Here is a 15,305-nt window from a genome sequence, read left to right as displayed (position 1 = left end):
GAACAAATGAGTATTGTTAGGGACCCTAGCAAATTCCAGAGCTAGGAAATGAGGTTTAAAAGTAAAAATTTTAAATAGTAGGGCATTAAATTATCTAATTTGTATTAATATAGCATAGAAAATTGAAATCTACAGTAGTATACCTGTACTGTACATTTAACTTCTTTTTAAATCACAGACTCTGTGGTATGAGTAGTCTCTGATTTTTGTACCTTCAACATCTCTATGGGTAATTTTTAATGTGAATAGGCCCAACTAGGAGGTCATTAACTTAAGAAAATTTTTTTAAGGTTCAAAATCTAAATGACAGGATAGGTACATCTATTTCATACGAGCCATACTGTAAACCTATCAGGCAAAGCAGGCGTTTACTATATATTTCAAGTCTTCATAATAATGAAAGATAATTACAAGATTTAGGCATGAGATATCCAGTCACTAAAGATAGTTAATTAGAAAATTTCTTCCATGTGAAGTAAGAAAATGGAACAATGTACTTTTGACTATTAAGCCTTAAAGGGTATAGCAGAATAAATGACAGGTATCTCAGCTACTATAATCACTGTTTCGGTAACAAAGACTCAATGAACAGATATTTTCCCTATTATTAAGGACACTGTTTCAGTGCAAGCAACATGAAATTTAATACTGGGGATAAAAGTCAGAGAGTGGTTTATCTTAACAATTTAAAAACTTGTTAATGGTTAGATTATAAAAAACAAAATTCACTGAGCTTAAAGAACAATCAAACCTGTAATAATTGAAGACCTGTTTCTGTTTATAGTAAGAACAAGAAAATGAATTTATAATTTTGAATTTCTGGCCCTAATTTGCCATACACTCGAAACAAGTTACCTACATACGTCTCATCAAGCCATTACAATACTGATGGCATTACACAAAGCAAATCTATTTCTCTAGCAAGCCCAGTGAAATAGAAATAAGAAGTTAGAGAACAAATTGGTAGAAATAAAAGAAGGGATGGACTCAATAGTTGTGCTACGGAATGCTGCAATCTAAGCCGATGAAGCTGCAGGACAATGAAGCACAAGACTGGCATAGAATCTTACCCTTAATCTATTTCATAACCTGTCTGCTTATGTTTGGGGTGTTTTGTTCTATGAAATATATTAGCCTATACTTCCTAAGAACTATGCTTAAAAATAACATTAAAGAAAATGAAAAATAATGAAATTCAGTTATTTAGTTGAGATACTTGGATTTATATTTCAGGAGTAACAAAAAAGATGTTTGACAAGATATACATTTATATTTAACTCAAAAAATAAGCATGACATGGTAGTATAATGTTATAGATTTCAGCCCAAACAGTCTTAAGTGTTTTCGATTCTATAACTCAGAGTTAAATACAGACATTACTACCCTAACTGGAAAGCCACTGGATAACCCTGTGTGAATTTTTCTAGACAAAAGACTCATAACCTAAAAAAAGAAGCAACCATTTACACTTACTAAGAAAAGCAAACATTTACTTCAAATTGTAGTATAGGCTTTTCAATCACAAAAAGAAAGAAAAGAACAGTAATCTGACAGTGGTCACATCCTGTGCAAAAAACTTGGAGATACAAAATGGTATGCACAAGGTATCTGAGCTGCTTACATTGCAGGAAAAAGGAAATACAGTAGCTGAAATATGGCACTCCTGGGACTCGATTTCTCAACCAAACAGAATGCCTTTGAAATAATTAAATTTATTTGCGTATTAGTAAGAAAACCCCACCACCATAAATAGTACAATATTTAAAATAAAAAAAAATAAAAAAAAACCCTGACATCTATCTAAGATAGATAGTGTATTTGTACTGTTAAACTTCTTTAAGTGCAGACGGTAGTTCAGGCTCTGCCTTTTTTTTTTTTTTTAATTAAATAATTGCCCATATGCTTCATAAAGTTCCATTCTATTGAAAGAACCAACTTAAATCACGGAGTATGTTACCAAAGTTGCATAATTTCATTCAGGACTATCAGCAGGTTCAAGTCTCATATCAAGTCTTTAACATTAACACATATTTAGTCAATGAAAAGTTATAAGGTTCTTGAATCTTCATTAATCCTCTTGAACTTGCCCTTCTAAATGATTCTCAGACTGCAATTCCTAGTTTGCAAATAAAAGAATGCAATATGCATCATACTTCAAGAAAAGACGACGGTGTCGAAGTAACATGCTTCTGGATCTTTTCCCTGCTCCTTTCAACTTTCTTTATAATTTCTGCCACTATGCACACTGAAGAAGTGAGACCCAAAAGAAACAGCAAATCTGCAAAAGAAAATGAGTTGGGGTTTTACAATTCTTTGAAACTCACAGTTGCAAAACTTAATGGCTTACTTTTTTTTTAACATTTAACCACAGATTTTAAATATATTGTTTCATAACCATTCCATTAGGTAGACAATCATCTTCGGTTTTAAAGATGTAAAAAATAAGACTCAAAGGTATTAAGTGACTTATACATAGCCATATAGTTAGGAAAATGGGTAGTCAGAACTAGACGCCCTCTGACTGGTTAACCTCATTTGGCTAGTCTTTAACACAGGCAGAGTGAGGAGTTTTCTACTTATTAATCATACAACTTATAAAAAGCATTTTCACATAGTGCATATTCAAGCGGAAATATGCACTATGTGAAAATGCATAGTTGACGATTACTCAGATATCGGCATCTATTTTTCAATTTCAAAGCACAGTTAAATTTCAGAGATCATCTTTTAAAGACCATGTATTTAAAATACTATCCATACCATCTCAATCTGTATTTGTTGCTTTAAAAAATCTCAGTTGTCTCAACGGTCAAATTTTTTTTTTTTAAAAAGGAAGAACTAAACATGGAGTTAAAATATAGAAATTAAACTAGTTCAACTTTAAGGTAAATTTTAATTTATAGTAAAAATACAGTCAGGCTGTATCACTCATTTTCACAAATATACCAAATTAATCAAAAAGCCCAAATATTAAGGGTAGCATTAACATAAAATACTTTCTGGTACCTTACATTTACATAAAATTAATTTGTAAATATACTGTATACTGGTTTAATGCATATTATGTGAAAGAATAACGTCTAACCTTCCACAGAATAGTAATGAAACTTTCTACTTTTAACAGGGTCTGACCGATATTTCATGAACTTAGAATTTGCAAATTAGCAAGTAAGAATAGTGACATAGCTTAACATACAAAATTTTTAATTTTAAAGAGGAGCAATTTCTGTTTAGTAAACCTAGGTCTGTATTGTTTTCTGGCCACATAAGACTGAAAAGTATATAAACAGTTTAAAATAAAATAGATTTTGATTTGCCATGCTTCAGAATTACCAATGGTTTCTTAACAATTGATACCTATAAAAAAAGTAAAAATAAGAAAGAGAAAAACAAAAGGCCTCAAATTAAGAGAATGATTCCCTGAAATTCCCCAATTGAAGAACTATACCAAACTCCTTTCTCAAATCAAGTTAGTCTTTTTTATATTTCACATTTTAAAAGATGAAATGTTATTAGACTAAATGCATTAGAAAGCACTTATGACAATTCATGTAAAATAAACAAATTATAAACATAAATTTTTTTTTACCCAGTATGCTTAGGCCCTCTGTCTGAAAAACTTTCTGAAGTGGAGGAAAGTAAATAACTAATAATTGTCCCATGATAGATCCAAGAACAGCATAGCAAAACATTTTATTACTGCAGAGTCCAATCTCAAACACAGATTTGGTCTGTTGACAGAACAAAAAAGTTCAATTATTATTCCTCGGTCACAGAAACAACTTCTTTATTGTTACATTCACCTCCACCATTGTAAGAATCTAGAAATAGTACTTCTATTGAGTTACATTAAAAAATTACATAAGGACTTGTGTAGTCACTGAATCCTATAATCAATGACTATAACCTTGTAATGATTATAGGGTTATAATAACTACATAATCCGATAATGACTATAATCCTATAATGTCAGTACCATGAAAACTAAATTTCAACTATTATTTCGGAATAATTCAGAATAAGGAGTAAGGGTAAATGCGAAAAGTTTCAATTTTTCAAGAAAAGACTCAGTTAAAAAAAAATGGTAGTATATGACACCAAAGGTAAAGGGGAAACTTACCTTTCCAAAGCATTAAATCAAATCACTTCTATCCATTCATTAATGGACAGAATGGACCTACTATTTATATATGTAGTGAGAAAGTCAAATTGTCTTTTGTGAAATATAAAACTTTCATTACAGGTCCTTCAAAAACTAGTTCAAATTAGTCACAATTCACTGTACAAAGAAAGATCTAACATGGCTACTAGTAATAGATAAGTTTAGGATTCATAAAGTGTTTTAAAATTGAAATGAATAGGATCAGGCCTCAAATGTAACTAGTTACATTTCTGCAAAATGGTATGTTCTGAAAAATAAGGTCCTAGCCTATTATTTTCCTTCAAAGCACGTCATTCAAGAGGCAATCATTTTCAGATACAACATGGGAAGAAAGGCAAATTTAAAGTATCTTAAGCTTTGATACACTGACAGAAGTCATGGAAAAAATCAATATGCACAAAATTAATCTAGCACTTTCAAAATATTAGTTCCATCTCAACAGAATGAATGGGGTTTTGTTCTAGGCACTCAGATAATATTAGCTTGAACCTATAGTATAGCTATAGCTAATAAAAGAATGGAGAAAAATCAGATGACAACAGCTATGATTTGTCTTCTGGTGAAAGGAAAAAGGAAAGGCTTATTTCCCCACATACCCCACCCTCATTGTGACCAATGGCACCTGTCTGTAGGAAGGCTTTGTCTGGGGATGTAATTATGATTACAACATTGAGCAAGGCTAAAAATCTATAATCCTTGTCTATTTATGATTACAGCATTCTCTACACAATTAAGTCAATCAGCTAAGATCACTTGAGCATACCTGGGATCTGGAACTTAGTGCATTGAACATGTCAAAAAACACAAAGCACGTAAAGGTCATTGTTGTATCTCGAGGTGTTATCACATTGTCCCGTAGCTGAAAACAAAATGAAACGACTTTTCAGCAGCTAAATATTTTTGTTTTATTTTGGTTTTTAATTTGGTGGTTTTATGTTCCATGGCTGCTCTGATGAGAACCAAGGCATACATGAGGCATAACAATGGTGGCAGAGATGAAGACAATTGAAGGAATACTGGGCCTACTGTGGAGTATGCCTGAATCATACTCTGGGGTGCTGTCTGGTTTATAACGACAGGAGTGATAGCATTATCACCTGCATTAGCAAGAAAAGAAGAGGAGGCATGGGGAGGGGCCTATGGCCTCAGCTTAGGTAACCTGGGGTTCAAAGAAAACGGGCTGGAATTCTTTGTCCATCCTGTCCTGCCCTCCTTTCCTTCCTCTACATCAGAGGAGGCTCAGAGTCCATCAATGCCAGTTCCACCCTGTCACTAGTTGAATTAAATGAACAATACTGCATATTTTTAAAGGGTCAACATTTTATCTCAATTAGGACAAAAGAGCTTTAATGTATGAAACATAAAAGCTACTCAAATGCCATTTAAGGAAGTTGTCTAGTGAACAGGTAGTCTGCACAGTGAAAAGTAAAAAACCTTCTCATGAACTACATGTTGCATGTTGAAACAACTTTCTTTTTCAATGACAAAAAAGTAGCTACATTAAAGACTCTCAGATTTCTTCATTTCTCCCCTAAATTTTCATACCTAAATTTCTATTGTATTTGATATTTCTGCAAATTTAAATTATTCTAATAAATCAATCAGGAATTCTATCAACCCATAAATACCGAAATTGAACTATTTTTAAATTTCTTTACTGTCATTTATCTCCAAGAGCTCTCCTACCTTATCAGCTTTTGGTGTAAAATACCAAACAAATAATTTTTAAGAATCTTATACAGAATTCATGCTAATAAAGTAGCTTATCCAGTGAATATACCTCCCGCCAGAAGACAAACAATGTCCCACAAACAATGATTATTGATGACACGAGTATTTTAAGTATCAAATTTTTGGTCAAAATGCTGTCCTTCCAGTTGCGTGGAGGTTTACGAATGACATCTTTATCCACTGGTTCTACTCCAAGGCTTAAAAACAAACAGAAAAGTGAGTTATTTTAAAGTTTTAAGGTTTGGATTTTTTACCTTCACAAACCTATTAACCTCAATTATCCAGTAAAGTAAATGCTTTCTAATGGAAACAAAATGTTGAACGAAGAAAACTTGGCTATGATTACCCTTTTACTCTATTTATCTGGCACAGTTCTCAAGGAAATTATTAGTTAAATTTCAAAAAGTTATTCCAATTTCATTTACATCTAAGTTTAGTTCTGTTAAATATGATCTGAACTACATGACCTACCAACTGCGCTTTGAAATATATTATATTCAAAGAGGTTTTGACTAGCTTAACTTATTGCAATGGTCAATAATGTATCACATAACTACCCCTTGAGATTGGGAAGCAACATATGTGGCCCTATTTTTATAAAAGGGAATAGTTAGACCCTTAGGTACTTCAATACTTTCTCAAAGTCTCTAAAATTGATAAGAGGACTTAGGTATTAACATTGAACTCAGAGATTTTTCTACTTCATTGTATTCTTAGTAACAAAAAAGCTTACTTCCTGAGGGCAGGGACTGTGCCTGTTCCATGATCTGTTCCTAGAGTAAGGCTGGGCATCTAACACAGTGTAAAGGTTCAGGTCCATACTGCATGAACAAGTACCCAAAGAGAACAAATGACATGCACACATCACATGATTAAAACAAACACGTTGCTGCAAAGTTTTCTGATGCTACTCATGAAAGAAGTTTTAAAACTAAATTATCACTAAATTGGGTGGCCATGGTGGCTCAGCAGGCAGAGTTTTTGCCTGCCATGCCAGAGACCTGGGTTTGATTCCCAGTGCCTGCCCATGCAAAAAAAAAAAAAAAAAAAAAAAACTTATCACTCTATATCATGCTTTTCTTGCCTTTCCAAATTTATGCATTAAAAAAAACTCTAACCTCTGAGCTGGAGGTCCATCCATAATAATATTGATCCACAAAATCTGCATGGCATTGAGAGGATTAGGAAAGTTCATTAATGTAGCCAATGATATTAAAGTTAATGCTGCTATACTCCTATTGAAAACAAAAGTCATTAAAAAATTTGTCAGCATTGTAAATTTCTAATGCAATATCATGTTCTAAGTGTTTAAAAATCTTTTTACTACTGCGTAAAACTTTATTAAGAATGCCTACATTTCCAGTAAGCTATGCTTCATACATATGAACATTTTGAAGCCAAATGTATGCCTTTACAATCCACAGTATTTTACAAAAGTTTTGCAAAATATTGTACAACAGCAGCAAAGAGAGGAACACTTTAAACCTGAGTTCAGAATAGCTGTTGCTATGCAACAGTTAACAGCTCAAAGGATATTTTGGTTAATTGTTTTTTTAACTACAGAAAAGCCATTCTAGATGTGCAAAAAGATACCATGAGAAAACACTGAGATTTGACACCCTTTCCCTAGGAATCTTAGGAGTAATTAAATGAATTACAAGGCTTTATATATTTTGATAATGGAATAGATATCTAATTATCACATTTAGAAACGATTCATTATGCCATCTTAAATTTCAGAATACAATTAATTTTCATGTTGGGAAATTTCCATGTGAACAACCCTCAAAAACAGAGCCCAGAAGCTTCTAGGCAGTCTGCTTGAATTCTACTTTTCATACAATTTAGGTAGAAGACCAATGGTGACAAACTTCTGACAAACTTCTTACAAACTTACGTGCTCAGTTGGAATCTAACAAAGTTTTTAATATTGTTATAAATCCCTTTACCCTCTTCAATTGCAGACCTGAAATTAAGAAAATAAAGATGAAGCAAGAAATACTATCACACAAAAACAAAGATACACCTATACAAAAATATCACAAAGCTAATTTTGAAAAAATTTCCAACTGATATAATACATGTAACACTAAAAGAATATACTATTTTTTTCACGTAATTAAGATTAGGAAAAAAACCATTTAGTTAACAAGGAATAAAAGCCAAGCCTGCTAAGCTCTCCCAATTTCATTATATAATACAAAAAAAAAAAATGTATCCTTAAAACGAAATTTCAAAATTAGAATCATACAATGTCTCTCTATAGAAGACTCAATTCATAATATCAAAATGATGATTTTTTAAAATCCCTTTCATTTCATTTTTCTTATAAGGGTTTAGATTAGTGTATACCAGCAATTAAATGGCAAATCAGATATGTAACAACTATGGAATTAAAGTTGTCTGTTGCTCCAACACACAATTACAAATATGTTGCAAAGAAATTATATAAATTTTGTAAAAAAATATGGTTTATAAAAATTCATGTAAATGCTCTCATTCATTTGGCTGATCTCTAGGAAAATATGTGTTTATTAAACAACTTCCCCCTTCTTTCATGATTTTTATACATATCTAAGAATGAAAAGAAGAAGAAAGTCTTAAATCCTTGCAAATGCTCAGGAGTCCTGGGTTCCCACATGCTCAAGTTTAGGCCACAGTGAAATAATGTATAACCCTGGGGCGTGAAATTTACATGTATCACTTAACTGAGTAGGACCCAGTCATCCAATAGTTGAACATCAAAAGAGCAGGATTCAAGTCACCCACCAGAACACTGAGAAACTAACACTGCCAGTATTTACACTGGAATCGTCAATCAATTAGAAACTGGCTGAAAGAAACACCACTTCTAAGCTATTCAAATTTAATAAATTACATTATGAAACCAGGGCATCAAGAACAATTACTGATATTAAGAAATAGGAATGTATAGGGAACCTGATCAATTTTAATACTGGCAAGGCCCTGTACAAGCACAATAATTCTGATAGCACAAATTCAACTAAAATAAAAGCCCATTAGGATTCACTGCTGTATCATGCTAATCCCCAGAAAAATGTGATACTTGGCTAGCACTCTAGAAATATTCTTAAATGAATGGTCCTACCATTTATTATGCTCTTTCCCTTCCACACAGATCACTGTCTCTAGAACTACACACTAAGGCCATAAGATTAATCTAGTAAAATGGCGTAGGTTACCTGATATTTAAATACTGCTAATTCTTCAATGGCTGAACTGTCTGGAGATGGAAAGTAGTAAAGAAAGGAGAAGGTTCTTCAATGTGCATTCACTAAAACAAAACTTACATTATGGTTTGGAAATCATCATCCACTAGGATCATGTCTGCTGCCTCTTTGCAAACATCTGTACCAGTCTGGCCCATTGCAACTCCAATGTCTGCAGCTTTCAGAGCAACTGCATCATTTACTCCATCTCCTGTCATGGCTACAACTGACCCATTCTTCTGGAGAGACTGGAGTAGGGTGGGGATCACGAGAGGTGGGTGGAAGAGTTCTAATAAAAATGGTGCTTACACAAAAAAGGAATAAACAATTCTCTCAATTATTTTCTTCACAAAACTAAGTTTAGTTTTTCAATGAACTTAACATATGGAGGTATTACGATAAGTTTTAGAAAAGGTTGTCATGAGTATTCCCGTTTGTAAGATGATATGTCTAAAGTCTGACCCACGATCAACTATACCAGTTGTTCTCAACCATGGGCAATTTTGCTCTCCTGGGGACATTTGGTAATGTCTGGAGAGTTTTGTTATCACAAATGAGGTTGCGGTGCTACTGACATCTAGTGGGAGGCTGGACCAGAGATGCTGCTAAGCACACTGCAATCATAAAACAAACTCCCATAACAAGAAATTATCCTGACCAAAATGTCAATAGTGCCAAGGTTGAGAAGCCTTGAAGAATATAATGGCAGGCAACTGTAATTAGTAACTTAAGTCCAATAACTGATGAACACTATGTCAACTGCTTTGTAGCTTTTTAAACAGTTTGCACTCTTCCAACTTTTTTCTTGTTGTATTTATTCAGTTTCTGATATTATTTACACTGGGATGATGCGGCTATGGAACACTATTCAGAACATACATCCATACTGTCAACTGTTTAAAAACACTTAATTTGTAGATATTTCACTAAAGTTTTTCTCTGCATCTTCTTATGCCAATTAAATTTCCTAGTGGTGTTTCCATTACAGACTTTAAAAAAAAATACCTGTTTTGTTTCAAAGTACTTCTGACTTTAATGCTCTATCAATATACCTACTAATGAATAATGAAAGACAAGAAGTAGCAATTTATGAGATAAAACAACATGATTCTTAGACACCCACCTTAATAATTTTCATCTTGTGTCTTGGACTGGCTCTATAAAACACTGCAACCTGTTAAAAAGAAGACATGCTAAAAATCTTTAATGTTAAACAAAATCAGAATACCCCAGGCACTTATAACCAAGCATGATTTCTCACTTACTTGACCTGTATTTAATATGCCAGAGAGATCAATCTTAAGTAATACATCATATATTTCTCAGAATACCTACTGCTACAATCATTTCAAACTTTTACCAAAGGTACCAGAGTAAATGAACAATCTAAACAAATCATCCAATTTACCACATTATGTTTAAACTCTAAAGGATAGTCTTATTTTGGAAAAGTTTCAGAGGCAAAGGAAGCACAAATTCTTTTGCATCTGTTTCTTCATGACACTCATGTACAACTTAAATGGCCTTTTCCCTATGTCTATCTTCACAGGAGATAAAGAACAGCAGCTTCCCAATGCCTGTAGCACCATCCCTTTCCATGTCAAGTTTCTGCTCATTTTCCTTTACGTTAATTCATTAGTCTCTTTATCGCTAAACTGGTTCTATAGCCTTATCTCTCCAAAACATCTATTTGAACGTTTTTCTGATCTCTTCTCCTGGTGTCCTGAAATCCTTTCACTGTGCCACAAAGTCAAGTCATCAACAAAATCCCTGTATCCGTGACTCTTGCCTTCTTGCTCTAACCTGTTTTCTCCATAAAATATTGCTCCTCAGACAACCCTCTCTATGAGAACCACCAAGAAGAGCCTGAAGGGGGAGGAGGTGTTCTCCATTCTCACTTGCTCTTCCATAAAATCTCCATAAAACTAGACTATCCCATTAACTAATCCTAATCCAATTTTATGGAGGCAACATTTCTCTTGATTCTCATTCACCACTGTAGGTTGTAAACTTCATGAGATTATCTCCATGGAGATGTGACGCAATTGTGGGTATGACCTTTTGATTACATGGAGATGCAACTCCATCCATTCCAGGTGGGTCTTGATAAGTTTACTGGGATCCTTTAAAAGAGAAGTATTTTGAAGAGAGTCAGAAACTATGGAGCCTATAGAAAAAAGCTTCAGCACTGATAGAAATTTCAAAGCAGAGCTGACACAGATGTAGACACATGGAGAACAAGACATAGATGTTTGGAGATGCATGGAACCCAGCAGACATTGCCATGAGATGTTAAACAAGCCAGAATCTGGGGAGAGCCAAGGGAAGCAAAGAGATGAAAGCCAGCCCCAGAGAAGCAAAGTGAGGAACCCCCACAGGAACAGAGAATGAAAGCATGAAGCCCAGGAGCAAGGGACCAGCAAGAGACAAGCATGCCTTCCCAACTGACAAAGGTGATCTATATGCATCAGTCTTTCTGGAATTAAGGTATCTCTCCCTGGATGCCTTAGTTTGGACATTTCCAAAGGCTTAGAACTGTAAACTTATTAAATTCCCCTTTGAAAAGCTGTTCCAGTTCTGGTATGTGCATCCTGACAGCTTGCAAACTAATACAACAGACAAAACTTAAGCCCTTTAATTTCCAAATAAAATTGTCCCTTCTTATCCTCTGTTAATGTCAACCATATCTTTACAGTTGCTCAGTTTCCCGATTTTGAGAGCCATCCTTAATTCCACTTTTTCTCTCACATGCCACAAGCAGTTTGGCAACAAATCCTGTTGGCTCCACCTTTAAATATATCCAGAACTCAAGCACCTTACATCACAAACATTGCCAACACCGTGTCAACACATCTGAACCAATCTTTTAATCTCGATCCTTGCCTCCTACAGTGGTCAGAGTGAAACTTAAATCAATTAGATTGTCTCTCTTTTGCTCAAATCCTTCCAACAACTTCCCATGTTTCTCTAAGTAAAGGCAAAAGTCTTTTATGTACTTTAGGGACACCCAAATCAACAGGCCATGCCCTCGATCCTGAGACTTACTCTTGTGAAGCTAATGTAGGTAGCAGAGAAGCTTAGACTATCTATAGGCATGCCTAAGAGTTACCTCTGGAGGATCTACCTCTATTATTGCTCAGGTGTGGCCTCACTCTCAAGATCTTAAGTCTAACTCTGCAAGGGAAATCACTGCCCTCCCCCCTACGTGGGACATGACATCCAGAGGTGAAAGTCTCCCTGGCAACATGGGAGATGACTCCCAGGGATGAATCCTGGCCCTGGCACTGCGGGATCAACAATTCCATCCTGATCAAAAGGGGGAAAAGAAGTATAACTTATAAAGTATCAGTGGCAGAGAGAGTTCAAATAGTCGAGAGACTACTCTGGAGGTTATTCTTATGCAAGCTTCAGTTAGATCTTACTACCTCTCATAACCTGCCAATCCCCAACCAGGACCATACCAGCCAGTCCTAAAGAACACCTAGGGCAATATATAAGATTCCACAAGGATTCCATGTGCTAGAGTAACTTTCCAGAAACCTACAACCTCCAGATGGGTCCATGGTCCAGATATGTTCTGAAACCTAGAGGACCCATCCTCTCTAGAACATGAGATAGTTTCCTCTCCCTACCCCATATTAGTGACAGACCCTCCCAATATGAAAAATTTAGAATGGCCATAGCCCGAACACCCCTAAAGAGAGGAATGGAAAGATCAAAGGTGATGGTGGAGTTATACAGTGAAGATAGGATTTAACACATGAATGTGAATGCTAAATCACTAAATTGATAAATCTTTTAATCTCCAGTATTTTAGACCAGCTGGAAGTAAAAACCTAAAATTGTGAAATTGTAACCAATATCAAACTCTGAAATATGTTCTATAACTAATTGTGGTGCTGTGCTTTGAAATTGTTTTTTTGTATATATGTTATTTTCCACAAAAAAAAAAAAAAGGAAAAAAGTCAACTGTGATGATGAAAAAATATTTAAGCCTTCTAGCCTCCTATATTCTGGAGCAGCTAGGAGGAAAATTATGAGAGGCTTATATGGTAGCCCATGACAAACTCTGGGATCTGTCCTGTAACCACTTGTTGAAGAGTACTTTGAAAACTACTGGTTTTTTTATTTCTTTGCTTTGTATATATGTTATACTATACAATTTTAAAAAGAAGTCTTTTATGATCTACCAAGTCCTACATGAAGTGCACTGCACACCCATCTTCCACTTGAATCACACCAGCTTCTCCACTGTTTCTCAAACATGACAGGCATACTGGCCTCAAGGCACTGTCCCTTGGTCCCTCTGCCTAGAACATTTTTTCTCAGTTCCACATGGACTGCTCCTTCATCTCCTTTAGGTCTTTAATCAAATAGTAACTTTTCAGTGAGGTCTTCCCCAGGACAGTTAACTATAAAATTTTAATCTCCCTCTCTAACCTTTCACATGCCTCTTCCCTGCTTTTCATTTTTTTGGTAGGGAAGCACTTACCTAAAATAATATATGTATCAATTACCTCAGAATATAAGCTCCATAAGGGCAGAGATTTTTGCCCTATGTCCCCTAGTACTCTATAATACACATATAAAATGGCTGAATGAATCTTTAGTATTATCATCAAACGTTCTAGTTTCTTTCCCCATTTTAAAAAAGTTCTAAAATCAAAGCAGTCTTTGGTCTGGACCAAACTCTGGACCAAAGACTCAGTTTGAACTATTATAAGACATTACTGATTATTTCTAGGTCTTCCAGGTGCCATGAATCACATAAATAATATGTGGAGAATATTCTTCCTTAAAAAAAGAAATTTTAATTCCTGGAGCCTACTCATGCCAAAAAAAGAAAAAAAGAAATTTCATTTTAAACCAAAAGATACTGTTTCAGTTAGCTAAATGTTGCCAGAATGCAATATACCAGAAATGCAATGGATTTTTAAAAAGGAGTTTATTAAATTACAAGTTTTCAGTTCTAAGGCCATAAAAATGTCCAAACTAAGGCATCCAGATAAAGAAAGTTTGACTCAAGAAAGACCAATGTCTGCACATGGGAAGGCACATAGTTGGCATCTGCTGGTCCTTGCTCCCAGTTCTGTTGTTTCCAGCTTCTAATGCCAGGAGTATCCTCTTTAAGCATCTGTGGGTATTTACTTAGCTCCTTTGGGACACAACTCTGGGTTTTGGCTTAACATTTCATAGGAAGGAACATGGATCTCTCCAAAATGGTTCTTTCAAAATTTTTTTGAAGGATTTCAGTAAGTCACCCTCCTTGACTGGGCAGAAACACATTTCCATGGAAATCACTTAATCAAAAGGTCCCACCCCCAACTGGGTGGGTCAAATCTCTATGGAAACAAGCTAATCAAAATGTCTCACCCTAAGCAATACTGAATCAGATTAAAGAACATGGGTTTTATATGGTACACGAAAGTTTCAAACTGGCATACATACAAATAAGTTGAAAGTGAAAGGATGGAAAAAGATATTCCATGCAGGCAGTAACCAAAAAAAAAAAAAATTGCTGGAGTAGCTATACTAATATCAGAAAAAATAGACTTTAAATGCAAAAATGTTATAAGAGACAAAGAAGGACATTATATATTAATAAAGGGGATAATCCACCAAGAAGAAATATAAATACTTATGAACTTAAATGCCCCAAAGTACATTAGGCAAACTGGAAAAAATGGAGTAACAGACATCTCTACAATAGCAGAAGACCTCAACACACCACTCTCTTCAATAGACAGAACATTTAAACAGAGGATCAATAAGGAAACATAAAGCCTAAATAATATAACAAATGAACTAGACCTAATAGATACATACATAGAAAATCGTAGTGCCAAAGAAGAAGATATCCATTATTATCAAGTGCTCATGGAACATTCTCCAGGACAGAAATATGCTGGGACACAAAACAAACCTTAATAATTTTTAAAAGACTGAAATTATACAAAGCACTTTCTCTAATCATAATGGAACAAAAAAGTTGGAGACCAAGGCCTCAATTTTGAGGCTTGTCCTTACAAAACTTATTTTTCTAATAGTAAACCCAACCTATTAGGATTAGTGCCTAAAAGTCATCTCCAGAAAATCTCTGCTGTTTCTCAAACGTGGTCACTGAGCCAAACTCTGGGCGTCCCCCCAACATGGGACATAATTTCCAGAGGTATAAGCCTGGC

At 34.7% G+C, this 15,305-nt stretch overlaps 1 protein-coding gene across 10 annotated transcripts in view; it reads right to left on the bottom strand.

The window, feature by feature from the left end:
* Positions 1–1,473: 1,473 nt before the first annotated feature.
* The window catches only part of ATP2C1 (ATPase secretory pathway Ca2+ transporting 1), a 195,254-nt gene continuing 181,422 nt past the window's right edge, over positions 1,474–15,305 (bottom strand). For 9 of the 10 annotated variants that reach the window (XM_077130098.1, XM_077130097.1, XM_077130101.1 and 6 more), the window contains 8 exons: positions 10,247–10,297; positions 9,205–9,371; positions 7,791–7,859; positions 7,012–7,128; positions 5,943–6,090; positions 4,926–5,021; positions 3,590–3,731; positions 1,474–2,278 (listed from right to left, as the gene is read on the bottom strand). In XM_077130098.1, the coding sequence (XP_076986213.1) occupies positions 2,148–2,278; positions 3,590–3,731; positions 4,926–5,021; positions 5,943–6,090; positions 7,012–7,128; positions 7,791–7,859; positions 9,205–9,371; positions 10,247–10,297 (921 nt within the window). In that variant the 3' untranslated portion in view covers positions 1,474–2,147. Of the gene's footprint in view, positions 2,279–3,589; positions 3,732–4,925; positions 5,022–5,942; positions 6,091–6,626; positions 6,715–7,011; positions 7,129–7,790; positions 7,860–9,204; positions 9,372–10,246; positions 10,298–15,305 lie in introns of those variants that run through there. The other variant, XM_077130105.1, reaches the window with a different exon arrangement.

Source organism: Tamandua tetradactyla, chromosome 15 (assembly GCF_023851605.1).
Source record: "Tamandua tetradactyla isolate mTamTet1 chromosome 15, mTamTet1.pri, whole genome shotgun sequence".
NCBI lineage: Eukaryota > Metazoa > Chordata > Mammalia > Pilosa > Myrmecophagidae > Tamandua > Tamandua tetradactyla.
This window is presented reverse-complemented; position numbering and strand designations above follow the sequence as displayed.